The sequence below is a fragment of the Salvelinus fontinalis genome, chromosome 19 (genome assembly GCF_029448725.1).
Source record: "Salvelinus fontinalis isolate EN_2023a chromosome 19, ASM2944872v1, whole genome shotgun sequence".
Lineage (NCBI taxonomy): Eukaryota > Metazoa > Chordata > Actinopteri > Salmoniformes > Salmonidae > Salvelinus > Salvelinus fontinalis.
The window spans coordinates 14,900,283-14,921,277 of NC_074683.1; the positions used below are offsets into that span (position 1 = coordinate 14,900,283).

Genomic DNA, 20,995 nt, shown 5'->3' on the forward strand with positions numbered 1-20,995 from the left:
GTTTTGGTATTGCCCTCAGGTAGCCTGTTTCTGGTCTCAGATTCAGGAATGGCTGAAAATGCACAGCATTAATCTAAAATTCACCCTAGAAATAGTATTGTTGGGAAATCTGGGGAGACCTGGTCAGTCAATTACTTAAATAATTTTATTATGAGTATTAGTATATATCTTCAACTCGCAATCTGTGGATTCTATTCGATTAGATAGATTGAAATTGTATATTAAACGTCACAGTGCTTAGGGGTGGGGAATGTATTTTTTTTCTAGGGGTGGGGGGTGGTCTCGGATGGTTGAGGAGCAGCTCTCAGTGGGAACTGTGGGGGCGATCTTGGAGGGCTGGTAGCCTGGCGTTTGGGAGCTTAGGCCGGTGGCTGATAGGTTGCTGGTTCACGTCCCTGTTTTTGACCTTGAGAGATCTGTCGACGTGCCCTTGAGCAGGGCATTGATCCTGGTTGCTTCTGTGTGTCGCTTTGGATAAGAGTTTGTTAGATTACTGAATGTAATGTAAATGTTGAGCAGCTTCACTGCAAGTAGATTATTGAATATTAAAACATACAAAAAAAAGTTATGTTCCATGCTGTGTGGTTTCAGAAAGTACACAATAAAGAAGAATTATTAGCAATTATAATAAAAATTTTGCATATAGCAATAAAACAATATTACAATGAGGTAACATAATAACTGAAGAGCTCAATGGCTCCCCAAAGGGGCAGAGCTATGCTAAACAAGCCAAATGAATACACAGGCAAATGCAATTATAAGGCCAGGGCAGCTTCAAAGGATACAACACAGGTTAATACTTATTTGACAGCATTAGCATTGTTTTACAGAGCTAACAGAACATTTTAACAACAATGAAGTCAATGCGGGTGCCAGCTGGAAAATGCACCAGGGGGAAAACTTTAGAGCAGGTTCTGTTCTGACTGGAGATCTGGACCAGAGGGAACCCTGGGGGATGCTTGGGCTCTCATCGAAGAGAGTAATTTGTGCAGCTCATCCTCACCTTACAATAGCATTGCATGCCTCAAACATAAATTGTCCGCCACTGTGATATGGCCCACTTCTATGTGAATTAACACACCTCATTTCAAACTGTTAGAAAATCATGTTCAATTGATAAGTTGAAACAGCCTCTAGATAATTAGCAGGCATCGTGCCTTGGTTTGAGGGCAGGGCATGTTAACTGACTTGTTGCGTAACAATACAATTGTGGAACTGCGCGTAAGAACTCACGCTGGGGGGACAGATGGAGATATTTGGAACTGGTGCGTGAAAAGGGTCATCTTCATTCATTTGCTTCCTCAAAGGTGAAAATACACACTGGAATCTGAGAACTCTCGAATCCAATAAGACTATCATAATATTCACTAAATTGGAAAGTGGCCCACCATTTAGAAGGCCACTGAATAAGAAAGCCATAAATAAACAAAAATATGCAAAGATATAAAAGTAAAATCTTCCTTAAACTGTATGAATAAAGGTGACGTATCAGTAAGCCAGCACCAGTGATGTAGTGTAGGCTAAACCTGTATCGTTGCTGTTTACTCACCATTTTATTTAATGAATAGCGATTATGCACTTATAATGCAGGAGTAGCGCTTTTTCATGAATGTTTACTTGTCTCCTGCCTTTTTCCTTTCTTACCCACCAATCGTTTCCCCACTACATCCCTGGCTATCATTAATAAAGTTTTGCCATTGATAATTCTTAATATTTTAACTTGAAAGGGGGAGAGCAAGAGATGTAGGTGCCCATTACTATTACCCCTATATGTTTAGATGTAAACGTGATTCAAGATCATACCCAGTGGGTCAACTTCCTGCTTACAGATAACAATAACATCTAAGTGTACCTTTTAAGGGAAACAGAATCAGTGTGATTAATTTGATCATGTTTTTTCCCAATCAGGCCGCAGTGGAAGTCTTTGGTCTGGTCCAGGAGTTACTTCCTGCTGTCTCCGCTTTGAACCAGAAGTATGCCCCACTGGCTTTCAACCCCAACCAATCAACAGACAGCACCACGGGCAACCAGCTGGAGCAAGGCCTATCAGCTTGCACCACCTCCAGTCACTATGCTGTGATAGAGAGTGACCACCCTTACAAGCAGGCCGGAGTCACACAGTATATGGTAAAGCACGCACACACGGTGAAGTGGGACTGTTCCCAACATAGGAATTCTTAGTCAACGGTAAAGAAAAGTATATATCTAGCAGAACTGGACGTATTATATGAACCAGGATGTACTTTTTACAAATTTGGATCCCCATTTAACTTTTGCAGAAGCATCAGCTACTCTTCCTACCTATAATTGTGTCATGGCTTTAACCATCCTCTCCCCCTTAACACCTCAGCTGTCATTCCCGGACTGCGTGCGGTGGACCACCATCGAGTTTGACCCCCAGTGTGGCACAGCCCAGCCAGAGGATGTCCTCCGCCTGCTCATCCCAGGCCATTCGCTCCACCTGTCCAGCCTGAGCACCAAGCCCCTGGCCCACGACACCATCAACACCTGGGTGGAGCTCAAGAAGATCTCCGGCTCCAATGGCTGGCCCACCACTGTCCTAGTGCTGCCAGGTAAGATAAAAGTGGTCCCACGCAAGGAAACAAGTCATTTGAACCAATCAAAAGGTTAGGTTATTGATCGGGGCAGCTCAATCTCTTCAATGGACAGCTCTGCTAAGCCACTTGCTACATGAATTAATCTCAGCTAACCTACAATAAAGTAGTCCCCCTGTCCTCCCTGCGGACAATATCACAGCATCATCCCCTTCTCTTCTTCCTTTGGGATCCCAGGAAACGAGGCCCTGTTCTCCTTAGAAACTGCCTCTGACTACGTAAAAGACGAGAAGGCCTGTTTCTACGGCTTCAAGTGTGTTGCCGTGGGTTACGAATTCAACCCCGGACCAGATGAGGTAAGGGGGAACTTTGTTTTGCTATGTTAAATGGGTAGTTTCCACCAAAAACAAGATTTACCCACTTTTCCTATTCTTGTATTGTCATTTGTTGTCAAAGAAATGTTTTTACAACAAATGATACCTTTCTCTCTCTCTGTGTGTGTGTGTGTGTGTGTGTGTGTGTGTGTGTGTGTGTGTGTGTGTGTGTGTGTGTGTGTGTGTGTGTGTGTGTGTGTGTGTGTGTGTGTGTGTGTGTGTGTGTGTGTGTGTGTGTGTGTGTGTGTGTGTGTGTGTGTGTGTGTGTGTGTGTGTGTGTGTGTGTGTGTGTGTGTGTGTGTGTGTGTGTGTGTGTGTGTGTGTGTGTGTGTGTGTGTGTGTGTGTGTGTGTGTGTGTGTGTGTGTGTGTGTGTGTGTGTGTGTGTGTGTGTGTGTGTGTGCGCGCGCACGCACGCACGTTTAAGGTTGTTATCCAGCTGGAGAAGGAGTTGGCATACTTGGGCAGTGTGTGTGCTGCTGCTCTCATGAAGAAGGATCTGGCTCTTCCTATAGGTGAGGGAGATCATAGAACATGGCAAAACCGATGGGTAACACAGGAGAACTTATATTGAGCATGTACTGTATCAATTCATATTCTTTCAATACAAGTACCAGGTGCTTGTTCTCATTATTGAAGTTGCAGTCAAATATATTTGCACCTTTACACTTTACAATGGAGCAGAATGTTCTCTTTTCTCTTTTCAAAACTGGTTCATAATTTAGTTCAGGCCATTTTTTGATTTTGAAGTGAAAATTCTAAATGTCATTTTTTTCTTGGTCCTGTGCAGTTGTAAATCATACAAATACACTTGTGATCACCAAACGTTTTTTTATATTTAATCTTATTTTGTGAAGAAATAGTGCGAATATATTTGACTGCAACTGTATACAGGTGAAGTCGGAAGTTTACATACACTTAGGTTGGAGTCATTAAAAATAGTTTTTCAACCACTCCACAAATTTCTTGTTAACAATCCATTGTTTTGGCAAGTCGGTTAGGACATCTTCTTTGTGCATGACACAAGTAATTTTTCCAACAATTGTTTACAGACTGATTATTTCACTTGTAATTCACTGTTTCACAATTCCAGTGGGTCAGAAGTTTACATACACTAAGTTGACTGTGCCTTTTAAACAGCTTGGAAAATTCCAGAAAAGATGGCTTTAGAAGCTTCTGATAGGCTAATTGACATCATTTGAGTCAATTGGAGGTGTACATGTGGATGTATTTCAAGGCCTACCTTCAAACTCAGTGCTTCTTTGCTTGACATCATGGGAAAATCTAAATAAATCAGCCAAGACCTCATAACATTTCCTCCACAAGTCTGGTTCATCCTTGGGAGAAATTTCCAAACACCTGAAGGTACCATGTTCATCTGTACAAACAATAGTAAACAAGTATGAACACCATGGGGCCACACAGCCGTCATACTGCTCAGGAAGGAGACGTGTTCTGTCTCCTAGAGATGAACGTATTTTGGTGCGAAAAGTGCAAATCAATCCTAGAGCAACAGCAAAGGACCTTGTGAAGATTCTGGAGGAAACAGGTACAAAAGTATTTATATCCACAGTAAAATTAGTCCTATATCGGCATAACCTGAAAGGCTGCTCGGCAAGGAAGAAGCCACTGCTCCAAAACCGCCATAAAAAGCCAGACTACGGTTTGCAACTGCACATGGGGACAAAGACCAAACTTTTTGGAGAAATGTCCTCTGGTCCACCTTCCGGAGACACCTGAAACCCCACCTCTTTAAGGAATACCTAGGATAGGATAAAGTAATCCTTCTAACCCCCCCCTTAAAAGAGTTAGATGCACTATTGTAAAGTGGTTGTTCCACTGGATATCATAAGGTGAATGCACCAATTTGTAAGTCGCTCTGGATAAGAGCGTCTGCTAAACGACTTAAATGTAAATGTAAATGTCTGATGAAACAAAAACTGTTTGGCCATTATGACCATTGTTATGTTTGGAGGAAAAAGGGGAAAGGGGGGCGGCTTGCAAGCCGAAGAACATCATCTCAACCGTGAAGCGCGGGGGTGGCAGCATCATGTTATGGGGTGCATTGCTGCAGGATAGACTGGTGCACTTCACAAACTAGATGGCATCATGAGGGAGGAAAATTATGTGGATATATTGAAGCAACATCTCAAGACATCAGTCAGGAAGTTAAAGCTTGGTCGCAAAAGGGTCTTCCAAATGGACAATGCAAAGCATACTTCCTTAGTTGTGGCAAAATGGCTTAAGGACAACAAAGTCAAGGTATTGGAATGGCCATCACAAAGCCCTGACCTCAATCCTATAGAAAATGTGTGGGCAGAACTGAAAAAGCGTGTGCGAGCAAGGAGGCCTACAATCCAGACTCAGTTACGCCAGCTCTTGTAGGAAGCTTGTGGAAGGCTACCCGAAATGTTTGACCAAGTTAAACAATTTAAAGACAATGCTACCAAATACTAATTGAGAATGTAAACTTCTGACCCACTGGGAAAGTGATGAAAGAAATAATAGCTGAAATAAATAATTCTCTCTACTATTATTCTGACATTTCACACTCTTCAAATAAAGTGGTGATCCTAACTGACCTAAGACGGAATTTTTACTGGGATTAAATGTCAGGAACTGTGAAAAACTGAGTTTAAATATATTTGACTAATGTGTAAACTTCCGACTTCAACTGTATGTGCTTGTATGATTATAATTTGCACTCAATGGCATATCATATTTTTATCCTCTGTACTTTTTTTCCCCAGGGAATGAACTTGAAGAGGACCTTGAGATTCTTGAAGAGACCTCTCTCCAGGTATTCTGATCCCATTTAACTTTTTCATAATCACATTGTGACTTAACTAAATCTCTCAAGTGTGTAAGCATGAGGTGTGAAAAAGACGGCGAGCCCTCAAACGTATCATCAAGCCTCTGTCAGCATGTAACGAGGACATACAGTGCTGCTTAAAAGTATGTGAACAGATTTTTCAGGACATCCCTGCCAACCAAACATTCTCCTTACCCGAACGATGCTGGGCCAATTGTGCGCCGGCCCATGGGTCTCCCAGTCGCGACCGGCTGCAACAGTGCCTGGACCCAGAATCTCTAGTGGCACAGCTAGCAGTGCGATGCAGTGCTTAAGACCATTGTGCCACTCGGGAGGCCACCACCTGGACAGACCTGAAGGTTTCTGGAAGTCCATTCTCTGGACCAATGAGTCCAAAATTGACCTTTTTGTTCACAAGCAACACTGCTACGTGTTGCGATAACCCAACACTGCCTACCATCAAAATAACCTTATCCCAACAGTCAAGCATGGTGATGGGAATGTCAAGATCTGGGGCTGTTTTTCCTCCTCTGAACCTGGATCACCACTTTATTGGACGACTCCACATCATTAAGGGAACCATATATTCTGAGGTTTACCAGGAGATTCTGGAACAGAATGTCAGTCCATCAGTCAAGGAGCTAAAGCTGGGTCGAAAATGGGTCTTCCATCAAGACAACGACCCAAAGTATTCAAGTAAATCTACCAAAGAATGGCTCAGGAGAAAGAATATTTGTGTTTTGGATTGGCCATGTCAAAGTCCTGACCTAAATCCAATCGAGATGCTGTGGCAGGACCTGAAGCAGGCAGTTCATGCCAGACACCCCTCAAACCTCACTCAATTGGGTGAGTTCTGTAAGGAGGAGTGGGCAAATATCCCTCAAAACAGATGTCAGAAACTGATTACTGGCTATAGGAGACGTTTACTCCAAGTTATCGCTGCTAATGGAGATGCCACAAGCTATTGGGGTTCACATAGTTTTGCACACATCAAATCTGAGTTTCGGTTAAATAAACCACTTTTGTTAAATTAACAATGAAAATATATCATATTTTTGTTTCTGTCATTTACTTGGAATGTCTTTATTACAAATTTGGTTTTATTTTAATATTTATCGCAAATGAATGACCAGCCCTGTAGGGTTCTCATACTTTAAAGCAAGACTTCCCTCTCCTTCCCCCTTTCCCTCCCCCTCTCACTCCAGGTGTGTAAGGCCCACACAGGTATCCTGGGCAAGGGGCTGGCCCTGTCCCACTCCCCCACCATCCTGGAGGCTCTGGAGGGCAACCTGCCCCTGCACCTGCAGACCAACGAGCATTCTTTCCTTGAGGACTTAATCACCTGCGAGCAGAACTCCAGCGGAGGACGCCTGGCCAGGTGAGAGAGATGGAGACGGCATGTAGACACAAACACACAGGCACACATGTCCACGTACACACACACACACTGCGTGAAACAAAGCTCAGCTCATAGCCAGTTAAGCTGTGAAGAACAGCTATGAATATTCCCACTTTGTGGTACATTTCTTTGTCTCCTGGCCAGGTTGTAAATAAATAGATAATGAAATGTACCACCCTTCCCCCAGGTGGCTGCAACCGGACTCATACGCGGACCCCCAGAAGACGTCTCTGATCCTGAACAAGGACGACATCTGCTGCGGCTGGCCCACTACAGTGGCCGTCCAGACCAAAGACCAGTACGGAGACGTGGTGCATGTGCCCAACATGAAGGTCAGGGTTTTGAATTGTTCTGTTACTTCCTGTCATAGAAAGCCTACATCGTCACATGATTGTTTGTAGTGACAGATTAGACCCGAAACATACACTTATGTTTGCCGCACACTACCTATTCAGACTGTTAGCTAACCTGCCGTTCAGACTGGCTACCAAGCCACTGAAATTTGCTATAACTTGGGACATTTTCAACTCTGGTCACAAGCCCTCTAGTTGCCAACCATTAAGTCGCTGAGTGTCCTCTTGTGTGCATCGAAAATGACTTGTTCCTGGTAGCTAGATCACTGATATCCTCACCAGATGTTATACCACTGTAATGTTATCAGATTTTCATTGTGAAAATAAATAGACTATGTTAGCTAACATTTGCGAACTGTACACCTTGTTGAAGGCATCCCATGTCTCTCCCTCTCCTCTCCCCCAGGTGGAGGTGAAGGCGGTGCCCGTCTCCCAGAAGAAATCCATGCAGCAGGAGTGCATGAGGAAGCTGCAGCGTCTCCCAGGCAGTGCCAACCCCTCCTCCTCGGGCACTGCTGACCTGACCTTCGGGGGCCTGCCCATGCCCAAGTTGGACGCCACTTACGAGCCCATGATCGTCAAGGAGGCGCGCTACATCGCCATCACAATGATGAAGGTTGGGCAACCATAAACCTGTGACCTTAGAGATCAAACAGATTTGTTTAGATGTTTATATTAAAATGAATGTTTTATCTTTATGCGTTGGACTGAAATGAATTTATTAGCTTGCATGTGAAGAATACTGGTTTGTTTTCCACCTGGGCCCTTGTTCACCTCCCTTCACACATCTTCTAGATCTGGAGGGGAAAGCAACATGGCAGAACCTAGGTGAAGCTGTTGCTCACCAGACCCCTGTTCCCTTGAGAAATAGTTTGTTTTTAGAGCGTAACCTACCTGTATTATGTTTTTGACACCATGCTTATCCTCTTTGTCCAGGCCTATGAGAATTACTCGTTCGAGGAGCTTCGCTTTGCTTCGCCCACTCCAAAGAGGTAATAGATGAGATACAGTTCAATCAAGTGCAGCAAAAGTAATTGAATGTAAACAAACTCCTTTACAATTTAGTCGTTTAGCAGACACTCTTATCCAGAGCGACTTACAGTAGTGAGTGCATACATTTTCGTACTCCATTTGAACCTAGGTTTGATGACATGAGAAGTGAGGTCAAAGTGGATTTGGATTTAAACGTATTCATCCCTGTGTCTCTCCCCCGCCAGGCCCAGTGAGAACATGTTGATCTGGGCCAACACAGACGGGACCTACAGCGCCAACTGGACCCCCGGGGCTGTGGGCCTCTATACCATCCACGTCACCATCGACAGCATCGAGATCGGTAAACCAGACCAGGGTTGGGGTCACTTCTAATTACATTCAGGCATTTCATTGTAATAAGTGAACAGAAATTCCATTTCCAGTTCCCATTTCCTCTATTGAAATTGGACTAGAGAGTTAGTCAGGTCAACATAACTTGTGTCAATGTGTAATTTTTGAGTTTCTGTTCATTGAAAGTTTGGCACAAGCACTCAAGAAATGTACCACTGTATTATGTTTAGTCTAAGATTAGAGAAAATAAATGTATTAGTTAGTACAATGTATTCAACATATATTAGTTGTTAATATTAATGAAAGTTATCTGCTAGCTGAGTGTTGACTATGTGGGTGTTTAACCCACTAGATGCTGGTCTGGAGGTGGAGGTGAAAGACCCTCCTAAAGGCATGATCCCACCTGGCACACAGATGGTTAAACCCAAGGCCGAGCCCCAACCTAGCAAGGTGAGACCGACACACCTGAGAACACATACTCATCTGAGAACAGACCGTCACAGCCAGTGGTGTCTGTTGTGTGTTCATTTACTGTTGTATCGGGTCCTCTGTTTCCTCCAGGTGTTGTCAGTGTCTGGCTGCAATCCATAGGATAATTGTTTTCACGTCTTGTTCACTCTCATTCTAACTGGCGCTTATCTGTGTGGACATTTTATAATGAAGAAAATTGTGTTGCGCGAGGGTTTTACGTTTTAATGCAGTGAATATTTTCCACTGTCCACAAACCATGTTCTGTGATCATTGTTTTTGGGGCTGACTATTATCAAAACAGACAATGGGGAAACAAACTGCACATTTCCACTCAGCTCTATGTCTCATTCTTCTGTCCTTGTGTACTTGTGTACAGCATATCCAGCACCGTCAGAGAACTGGGTCGATGGTAGGGTTTATTATTGTTTGAATATTCTTTATTTAACCAGGGAATTTTTATTGAGATGAACAATTCTTGTTTCAAGTCAACCCTGGGTTTGGACTGGTCCAACCAGCAGTGTTCCGAATGGAGTACTTCTACGCTTTCTCCCACTATTTTGCTGTGTGTGTGTGTGTGTGTGTGTGTGTGTGTGTGTGTGTGTGTGTGTGTGTGTGTGTGTGTGTGTGTGTGTGTGTGTGTGTGTGTGTGTGTGTGTGAATGTATATACTGCTTGTATGTCTGTCTGCAGTGTGTGTCTGTCCTCTGCCACTTCTTTTTCTCTTTCCCCTCCTGAGGTTCCTGCAGCTCACTGTCTCCCCCTGTCTCTCCTCTGCTTCTCTCAGGTCTGCAAATTTGTGTCCATGGACAGTGCAGGCCTCCGCGTGCGTAGTCACCCCTCCCTGCAGAGCGAACAGATAGGCATAGTGCAAGTCAATGGCACCATCACTTTCGTTGATGAGGTAAAGTGCTCTAGGCCAGGCGATTTGATCATGTCATAGCGTTACTCTTCTCTTTGACCTTTGACCTTTTTCCGTTTTTTATTTTAATTAACTAGGACTGAATCCTAACTTGGGATCCAAGTGTGTGACCTTAACCCGTTACACTCTTGGGAATTAGCCTATATGAATAGGGCTAAATTGAAGTGTTTCCTACAGAAGAATAATGAAAAGCGTATGCATAAGTATGGTTGTAATTGAAAGGGAACAGTTTGTAGATAATTTGAGGGCACAACATTTCACCTGACACGAGACTGAATCCAAACATTACACTGTTGATTTTATGTGCATTTTACATTTACTGTACTTTTCGCCGCATTTGCTGATAAATAAAATCTGAAAATACTCTGTATTTTGCAACCCTAACCTCTAACCTTCGCTCAAGTTGTGGTCAATCTAGGAGTTGAGTTGAAATGTGAGGTATTATGCACAGATCACAAGTCAGGATTCAGTCCTTGCAGTCTACAGAGTAATTTTGTTCGACTGTTTTGATTACAGAAGAACTGTGCAGTGAGTCTACCACTTTCTAGTGATTAGTGCTTCTCTTCTGAGCTCACTTATTTGTTACCTTTGTGTTGTTTTATACACATGCCAGACACAGAGGCTGCAGCGAGAGAAAAAAAACTAAATTAAACCTTAAAGCTCAGTGATGTTACTCTGAGATTAGTGTGTTTTCACACAACGTGACACTCCAAACATGCTGCCAAGCATGCTCCATTTATTTTAGGACTGGTTTTAATTTTTTTTTTAAACATTTTGCACCACTTAGTATAGGTACCTCTGCCTTCCTTGTTGATTCTGGGGTTCTGGAGCCGTTCAGCCCAGTTGACTCTGTTTCCATAGTGACAGGAGGGGGGGTATGCCTGTGCTCTCTTCCCTCTGTTGCTTGTTTTCCCATAGATCCACAATGATGATGGTGTTTGGCTCAGGCTGAATGATGAGACAGTAAAGAAGTATGTGCCCAACATGAATAGGTACACTGAAGCCTGGTGCCTCTCTTTTAACCAGCACGTGGGCAGGAGCCTGCTGGTCCCAGCCGACGTAAGTAAAATGAAGATCAGTCAGTCAGTCAGTCTATATGATAGCAGGGTAGTCTACCCCCTATGCTGCTCTTTTGGGGAAAGCATCACAGATCATGAGAGACCCTTCACTACCAGACCTTCACGCAAACAAATGGCAGCATAAGGGCAACATGCATGTCTTAACTCATGTCTGAGGGGATGAGGAAAAGGTTCACTTGAATGTTACTCGAATGTGTTCAGTTGGACATGGCTCTTGAAAAAAACCCGCATGATCAGTTAATACATGTTTAAGGCATTGAAGTCATCCCCAATGCAGTTATTGACCAAAAAGATAGAGGTAGTAGATGAGACATTTCAGTGTTTAGTTTAAAATGGTATTAGCTGCACAGTCTGCGATTATCTTCACCTCTTCCGCATTGCATTCTTCTCACCCAAGCTTCACAAGCACAGGCACCTCAGAGTAAAATAAAAAAGTTTTGAAATATCATATATTTGCTCCATGACACAAACAACCTCAAAACTCTAAAGGCTGTTTGCTTAGACTCAGATTAAGCCTTGTCCTGGTTTAAAACATTTTTTTATTTTTTTATTGTCTTTTTTATTTGAGCATGCTTTTTATTCCAGTACTAGGCTTAATCTGGGACCGGGAAACTAGCCCTGTCTAATCAGGGACTTCATGGTTGGATAGATTAGAAAAGGTTTACATTCATTAATTAAAAGGCATTGCCTATGTATTGACCATCAATTTTAAGAATAACTGTGTTCTGTCATGAAGCAATCATTGGTCCCCAACACCACTTCATATGGAAATTGTGCTTCTACCACTCCACAATTCTGCCTATGCATTGGGCTGCTGAGGCTTGTATGGTTCAGAGGCTTCTATGTAAGGGCATTGTCAAAAACAGCATGACACACTACATCCTTTATGTAGAAGATTTATTTTTATTTTTAAAGTGATTTTCTGTCTTTTTTAAACTTCAAAATACTTGAAAAATGAAAAAAAGTCTGAGCTTAATATGATCGTTTTACTATTGCCAGTAACCCAAAAGTGGTTTTAAAAATGCCTCTCCAACACAAAATGTGGGAAATAAAATGTGGGGAAAATAACAAAATGTTCACCATGACACTTCACAGGAAGGAAGCTAATATTTGACAGACTTTGTCAACGTTCTGAATCGTTCACAACATTTTGCCATTCCTTCACGATTGCTTGAGTACAAAGCCTATTTGGTCACCCCGTCAAAATTGGTGACAGATCACTCTTCTCTAGTTCAATTACAAAATAACTAAAGAACCAACAAAATTGCTGAAGAACCCCCCCAAAAAAACATTTATTCCAAAGAAATACATTGACGCTTTTTCCTTCCCTGTTTCTCACGCTCAAATCAAAATGTATTGGTCACATACACATATTTGGCTGATGTTATTGCAGGTTTAGCGAAATGCTTGTGTTCCTAGCTCCAACAGTGCAGAAATATCTAACAATTCACAGCAATACGCACATCTCAAAGTCAAATAATGGATTAAGAAATATGTAAATATTAGAATGAGAAATGTTGGCGTGACATTGACTAAAATACAGTATATACAGTGCCAGTTTGGACACACCTACTCATTCAAGAGTTTTTTTCTTTTTGACTATTTTCTACATTGTTAAATAATAGTGAAGACATCAAAACAATGAAACAACACACATGGAATCATGTAGTAACCAAAAAAGTGTTAAACAAATCAAAATATATTTTAGATTTTAGATTCTTCAAAGTTACCACCCTTTTCCTTGATAGCTTTGCACTATCTTGGCATTCTCTCAACCAGCTTCACCTGGAATGCTTTTCCAACAGTCTTGAAGGGGTTCCCACATATGCTGGGCACTTGTTGGCTGCTTTTCCTTCACTCTGCGGTCCAACTCATCCCAAACCATCTCATTTGGGTTGAGGTCGGGGGATTGTGGAGGCCAGGTCATCAGATGCAGCACTCCATCACTCTACTTCTTGGTCAAATAGCCCTTACACAGCCTGGAGGTGTGTTGGGTCATTGTCCTGTTGAAAAACAAATTGTAGTCTCACTAAGTGCAAACCAGGTGGGATGGTGTATCGCTGCAAGATACTGTGGTAGCCATGCTGGTTAAGTGTGCCATGAATTCTAAATAAATCACCAACAGTGTCACTAGTAAAGCACCATCACACCACCTCCTCCATGCTTTATGGTGGGAACCACACATGCAGAGATCATCCATTTACCTACTCTGCGTCTCACAAAGACACAGCGGTTGGAACCAAAAATCTCCACTTTGGACTCCAGACCAAAGGACAGATTTCCACGGGTCTAATGTCCATTGCTTGTGTTTCTTGGCCCAAGCAAGTCTCCTCTTCTTATTGGTGTCCTTTAATAGTTATTTCTTTGCAGCAATTCGACCATGAATGCCTGATTCACGCCGTCTCCTCTGAACAGTTGATGTTGATGTCTGTTACTTGAACTCTGAAGCATTTGTTTGGGCTGTAATTTCTGAGGCTGGTAACTAATGAACTTATCCTCTGCAGCAGAGGTAACTCTGGGTCTTTCTTGTGGTGGTCCTCATGAGAGCCAGTTTCATCATAGAGCTTGATGGTTTTTACGACTGCCCTTTAAGAAACTTTCAACGTTCTTGAAATGTTCCTGATTGACTGACCTTCATGTCTTAAAGAAATGATGGACTGTCATTTCTCTTTGCTTATTTGAGCTGTTCTTGCCATAATATGGACTTGGTCTTTTACCAAATAGGGTTATCTTCTGTATACCACCCTACCTTGTCACAACACAACTGATTGGCTCAAACACATAAAGAAGGAAATCAATTCCACAAATTAACTTTTAACAAGGCACACCTGTTAATTTAAATTGTTAGGTTCTAGTTCTGAGTAAGCTTAACCAAGTTGAATTCTTCCCAGAGGATCAATACATTAGACAAAGACATGTTCAAACACTGATATTTAACTTTTTATTCTAGGCTGAGTCTTTTCCTGCACATCTGAACACCCAATGCATTTATTTTGCTAGACAGAACCTTAGTGTTATCTGTTCTTCACATCATCTGACCTGACCTCTACCCCAAAGTGCTCACTCCTCCCCAACTCACTGCTGTCATGGTGCTTGGTACCAGACTGTCTCTTCTCCTCCCAGAGGATCCCTGATGGCTAACAATAACATATCCTAACATAATGTAAACGTTATACATTACCCTCTCTCCCTCAGTGACATGAATAAGTCAATTTCATATTCTCAGAACCCAACAAAATGCATTCCAGGTACATTTTGAAGCTGGTTGAGAGAATGCCAGGAGTGTGCAAAGCTGTCATCATGACAAAGGGGGGCTACTTTGAACAATCTCAAAATATAAAATATATTTTGATTTGTTTAACACTTTTTTGTTTACTATATGATTCCATATATGTTATTTCCTAGTTTTGATTTCTTGAATGTTATTCTACAATGGAGAAAATTGTAAAAATAAAGAACAACCCTGGAATGAGTGTGTCCAAACTTTTGACTGGTACTGTACATGTGAAATGAGTAAATGAATCCTTTGCCGTTTCTTGATTTGTACTTACGATTTGTTGCTCAGAGTCTCTTTAATGCTAGCCAAGGAGTCAGGGATATCTGCTTGTTGTCGTGGACCCCCTTAACTATATTCCCACAGGTGAGTTGTCTGATGTGTATGTCTTGGCTGCTCTGGTTCTTTTTCATCCATCTGTTATTTCTACATGGCTTATTTAAACCCCTTCCCCCCTGTGAAGTTATATAATTTGAGTTATAGTTGACTTTGCGTTTTTGCCGTCAGGGACATGATTTTTTTAACCACAGTTGCATCACTTTCTGAATAGTGTTTTTTAAGAACACTGTCATTCTACCTCCATTCTCCTTTAGGAACCAGCTATTCAGTTAAGATTCAATTGTTATGCTGTCTGTGCTGTGATAACTTTTCTCATTTCACTTGAAATTCGAGCCCTTGATGAAAATTGATAACACGTGTTGATAACACCGACATCATTTGTGTGTTGAGGGTTAATGACAGTGATGTCAGTAAGTTACATGTGGCTTTTGTAGAAGGTAGATTACATATTGCCTGCTGTATGTGTCTAGTACTGTGGCCCCATATGACATATTGCCTACTGTATGTGTCTAGTACTGTGGCCCCATATGACATATTGCCTACTGTATGTGTCTAGTACTGTGGCCCCATATGACATATTGCCTACTGTATGTGTCTAGTACTGTGGCCCCATATGACATATTGCCTACTGTATGTGTCTAGTACTGTGGCCCCATATGACATATTGCCTACTGTATGTGTCTAGTACTGTGGCCCCATATGACATATCGCCTACTGTATGTGTCTAGTACTGTGGCCCCATATGACATATCGCCTACTGTATGTGTCTAGTACTGTGGCTCCATATGACATCGCCTACTGTATGTGTCTAGTACTGTGGCCCCATATGACACATTGCCTACTGTATGTGTCTAGTACTGTGGCCCCATATGACATATCGCCTACTGTATGTGTCTAGTACTGTGGCCCCATATGACATATCGCCTACTGTATGTGTCTAGTACTGTGGCCCCATATGACATATCGCCTACTGTATGTGTCTAGTACTGTGGCCCCATATGACACATTGCCTACTGTATGTGTCTAGTACTGTGGCCCCATATGACATATTGCCTACTGTATGTGTCTAGTACTGTGGCCCCATATGACATATTGCCTACTGTATGTGTCTAGTACTGTGGCCCCATATGACATATCACCTACTGTATGTGTCTAGTACTGTGGCCCCATATGACATATCGCCTACTGTATGTGTCTAGTACTGTGGCCCCATATGACACATTGCCTACTGTATGTGTCTAGTACTGTGGCCCCATATGACACATTGCCTACTGTATGTGTCTAGTACTGTGGCCCCATATGACATATCACCTACTGTATGTGTCTAGTACTGTGGCCCCATATGACATATCACCTACTGTATGTGTCTAGTACTGTGGCCCCATATGACATATCGCCTACTGTATGTGTCTAGTACTGTGGCCCCATATGACACATTGCCTACTGTATGTGTCTAGTACTGTGGCCCCATATGACATATTGCCTACTGTATGTGTCTAGTACTGTGGCCCCATATGACATATTGCCTACTGTATGTGTCTAGTACTGTGGCCCCATATGACACATCGCCTACTGTATGTGTCTAGTACTGTGGCCCCATATGACATATCGCCTACTGTATGTGTCTAGTACTGTGGCCCCATATGACACATTGCCTACTGTATGTGTCTAGTACTGTGGCCCCATATGACATATCACCTACTGTATGTGTCTAGTACTGTGGCCCCATATGACATATCACCTACTGTATGTGTCTAGTACTGTGGCCCCATATGACATATCGCCTACTGTATGTGTCTAGTACTGTGGCCCCATATGACATATCGCCTACTGTATGTGTCTAGAACTGTGGCCCCATTTGTGAGAGCATGCCTTACAAATAAGAGTATCTTACCCACACTGCATTTTCTTGATAACATTTTTGAATCGGACCATTTCCTTTTGGGCATATCTATTTTAGAGAAACATTGATGCAACAATTTGATGAGTTCATGTAGAATATCAAATTCATAGTATTCCTAGCAATTTGTTTTAAATCTTTAGGTTTACTTTTACCTTTACCTTTCACACATGTTCAGTGTGTATGGTTGAGTAAATGTACAGTTGAAACATATTTCAAGCCTGTGCAGTATGAAGTGATACATCATTTTTATTTATGCATTTATCATACTTTGTCATCACACTTTTTGAGAACCTTTTGGTGGCATTCAGGTGTTAATGAAGCCTGTGTTCTTGTCCACTTCATGCCATTGAGACAGTATCAGCCCAACAACCAGCTGTGCACTTGATGCTCACAGGGTGTCCTCGAAAATGTGTTAGTCATTGCTGCAACATTTAAGTAAGCGTTTTGCTCTGTCAACATTTAAGTAAACGTTAGGCTCTATGTCAACATTTGTTAGAGTGGATCCTACTGGTTTTGTTGAACTGATAGCTCTGTGGACAGTACTGTAAAGTTGTAACCGCTATGCTGGAACTTTGATCATTTGATAATCTGAGACACTGGCCACGTTACATCCTCTCTCATAAGACACATAGTTTCATCCTGATTCCTTATAACTATGTCATCGCATCAGACATCCATTACTACTGGTCTCCTAACCTAACCTAGCCTGATTTGGTGTTAATGCTAGTCAATTCCCTCTTGCAGGAGGCCAGGGGCCAATTGGAGCAGTCTTCTAACCTAACCTAGCCTGATTGGTGTTAATGCTAGTCAATTCCCTCTTGCAGGAGGCCAGGGTCCAATTGGAGCAGTCTCCTAACCTAACCTAGCCTGATTGGTGATAATGCTTGTCAATTCCCTCTTGCAGGAGGCCAGGGGCCAATTGGAGCAGTCTCCTAACCTAACCTAGCCTGATTGGTGTTAATGCTAGTCAATTCCCTCTTGCAGGAGGCCAGGGGCCAATTGGAGCAGTGTGTTAAGGAGGTGAGCGCCAGCGGCCGCCCCTCCCAAGAGGCCCCCTCCATGCAGGAGCAGGACAGGGTGAGGCAGGGCGGCGGCGGCCCTGGGCTTTATAAGGTAGTGAAGACGGGCCCCTCGGGTCACAACATCAGAAGCTGCCCACACCTTAGGGGTATCCCCATTGGAATGTTAGTACTTGGGAACAAGTTCAAGGCAGTAGGCGAGGTATGATTGTGTGACTTAAATTATTTATAGTGGCGGCCAAAAAAATATTTAAAAGGGCAACACAAACGAGCATAATATCTATATAACTAAAAATGGGCATTAGAACTACAGCACAGTTCTTATGCCTGTCTCTTTTGTTGCCCTCTACCTTGCTCTCACAGACCGAAGTTGTTGTAATGTGTTTGGTTTCCCCCTTTTGCTTGTAAATTGGTTGACTTGTTTTGCCTTCAGAAAGTATTCATACCCCTTGACTTATTCCACATTTTGTTTTGTTACAGCCTGAATTCAAAATTTTATGAAATACATGTTTTTCTCTCACCCTATCTGCACATAATACCCCATAATGACTAAATGAAAACATGTTTTGAAAAAGAAATGCAGAAATATCTGTTATGTAAGTATTCACTCCCCTGAGTCAATACTTTGTTGAAGCCCCTTTGGCATCGATTACAGCTGTGAATTGTTCTGGATAAGTCTCTAAGACTGTGGTCACCAACCGGTCGATCGCGATTGATTTGTCGATCTCCAAGGCATTTCTAGTCGATCGACAAACATTTATGTAAAAAACCCAACGATAAAGCCTTGTGTTCCTATTCTTTTTTATTAGTCTCGGGCTGTTGGTGGTAGGTGCAGCCAATTCAGCTGCCCTGCGCGCCGGGTAGGCAAACTGTTGCCATTTCATGTGTCCGAAGGTACAAACTCTGCCTTCCCGGTGGGCCTGGAGAGGAAATAATGTGCACTATGCCACCGCTGGCCAATCAGATGGCTCAGATGACCCAGTCTGCAGTAACTTAGCAGGCATAAAAGAAAGCTACGGCAAAATTGATACTGTGAGATTTCAAAACCGTGACTAGAGAGAGACTGTCAATGAATACAGCAAAGAGCTGCTGTTTTTGAGTGAGTTCATGTTTAAGTTCTTCCTCAGCACTGTCAACACTTTTGTATTCAACGCTTTTATAAGCCATAAAATGCACGTTCTTCCTATTTCCACTCAGCGCTACAACAAGCAGTGCAGCTGTAATGAATGAGGAGGAAAGTGTCTCTATAGGCTTGTTGTTATTATTAGCGGCTTGGGTCTTTTTTAATATCGAGGAATATTTCACTTTCTCTGTTCATAGGAGTAACAACACGAATTTGTGCACGAGGCAGAAATAGTGCGGTGCGACTCGAGTTTCGCCATCAGCTGGAAGACGTTGTCCCTTTTGGGTCAGTGGAGGAAAGGGAGAGCGGAGGGATGTTGAGAGACGGACCCTCATTCTGCTGCTCTCTCCCGCCGCTGAGACTGACCATCAGATGCAGGAACGAGTAGCCCAGTAAAATAAAAAGCGAGTTATTTAAATGTATGCTCACTCAGCTGTGCCTCACAAGTAATACAACAATGAATATATTACCGGTGTGATCATATAGCCTACCCCAAATATTCAAATATAATTTAAAAAAAATGTCGCGAACAACAATGCATTGGTAGGTAAATTCAAGCAAAGCCAATATGCAGTGATAGTGTAATGGGCCTATAGCTTACTGCACAAACCTCATTGCTACAGTTCTGTTTTTAATTGGTTATTGTTGCATAGGCTTACATTTTTTTCCGTCATGTTAATAAAAAATTGGAGCGTTAGATCTCGGCATACATTTTGACTCAAAGTGATCTTGACTCAAAGGTTGGTGACCACTGCTCTAAGAGCTTCCCACACCTGGATTGTGTAACATTTGCCCATTTTTATTATTTTCAAAATTCTTCAAGCTCTGTCAAATTGGTTGTTGATCATTGCTAAACAACCATTTTCAAGTCTTGCCATATATTTTCAAGTAAATTGAAGTCAAAACTGCAACTCGGCCACTCAGGAACGTCCAATGTCTTCTTGGTAAGCAATTACAGTGTAGATTTGGCCTTGTGTTTTAGGTTATTGTCCTGCTGAAAGGTGAATTAATCAGACTGAACCAGGTTTTCCTCTAGGATTAAGCCTGTGCTTAGCTCCATTTAGTTTCTTTTAATCCTGAAAAACTCTCCAGTCCTTAACGATTACAAGCATACCCATAACATGTGTTGTATTGGATTTGCCCCAAACATAACACTTTGTATTCAGGACAAAAAGTTAATTGCTTTGCCACATTTTTGCAGTATTACCCCAGCGCCTTGTAGGAAACAGCATGCATGGTTTGTAATATTTTTTATTCTATACAGGCTTCCTTCTTTTCACTCTGCCAATTAGGTTAGTATTGTGAAAAAACTACAATGTTTTTGATCAATCCTCAGTTTTCTCCTATCACAGCCATTACACTCTAACTGTTTTAAAGTCTCCTCCTTACACATACGGACAGCCAATACATCTCTGTTGCTATACAGGACTTTAGTGATGCCTGTTCTCTCTCACTTCATCTGACCTGACCTCGGCCTAAATTCCTCACTCCTCCCCAACGCACGGCTGTCCTGTTGACTTGTACCAGACTGTGACCCTTCTCCTTTCCATAGTATCCCTGATGTCTAACAATAACATGTTCCGACAGAATGTAAATGTTCTGCATTCCCCTCTCTCCCTCAGTGACATTAATAAGGATATTTCATATTTCAAGTTTAGAACCAATCAATAGTGACTGGGTGTATTGATACACCATCCAAATTGTAACTAATAACTTCACCATGCTCAAAGGGATAGTCAGCTTTAAAAAAGAAAAAAAAATGATTTTTTTTTATCATCTACCAATAGGTTCCCTTGTTTGCGAGGCATTGATAAGCACTGCTCAACTGAGTGACCTTACAGATAATTGTATGTGTGGGGTATAGAGATGAGGTAGCCATTCAAAAATCGTGTTAAACGCTATTATTGCACACATTGCAGCTTTTCATTTTTAATTAATTTGTAAGAAAATAATTCCACATTGACATTATGTGGTAGGGTGTTGTGTGTAGGCCAGTAGCAAAACATATCTCTATTTAATCAATTTTAAATTCAGGCTGTAAAACGTCAAGGGGTG

At 42.2% G+C, this 20,995-nt stretch overlaps 1 protein-coding gene across 20 annotated transcripts in view; it reads left to right on the forward strand.

Moving 5' to 3' along the window:
* Nucleotides 1–20,995, forward strand: part of mycbp2 (MYC binding protein 2) — a 211,337-nt gene that overhangs the window by 131,639 nt on the left and 58,703 nt on the right. For 9 of the 20 annotated variants that reach the window (XM_055870878.1, XM_055870882.1, XM_055870881.1 and 6 more), the window contains 14 exons: nt 1,909–2,127; nt 2,351–2,573; nt 2,793–2,911; nt 3,355–3,442; nt 5,678–5,727; nt 6,945–7,117; nt 7,326–7,470; nt 7,898–8,107; nt 8,428–8,483; nt 8,709–8,839; nt 9,167–9,264; nt 10,069–10,185; nt 11,122–11,262; nt 17,783–18,019. In XM_055870878.1, the coding sequence (XP_055726853.1) occupies nt 1,909–2,127; nt 2,351–2,573; nt 2,793–2,911; nt 3,355–3,442; nt 5,678–5,727; nt 6,945–7,117; nt 7,326–7,470; nt 7,898–8,107; nt 8,428–8,483; nt 8,709–8,839; nt 9,167–9,264; nt 10,069–10,185; nt 11,122–11,262; nt 17,783–18,019 (2,007 nt within the window). Of the gene's footprint in view, nt 1–1,908; nt 2,128–2,350; nt 2,574–2,792; nt 2,912–3,354; nt 3,443–5,677; nt 5,728–6,944; nt 7,118–7,325; nt 7,471–7,897; nt 8,108–8,427; nt 8,484–8,708; nt 8,840–9,166; nt 9,265–10,068; nt 10,186–11,121; nt 11,263–14,847; nt 14,923–17,782; nt 18,020–20,995 lie in introns of all 20 variants that reach the window. The other 11 variants (XM_055870890.1, XM_055870892.1, XM_055870896.1 and 8 more) reach the window with 8 other exon arrangements.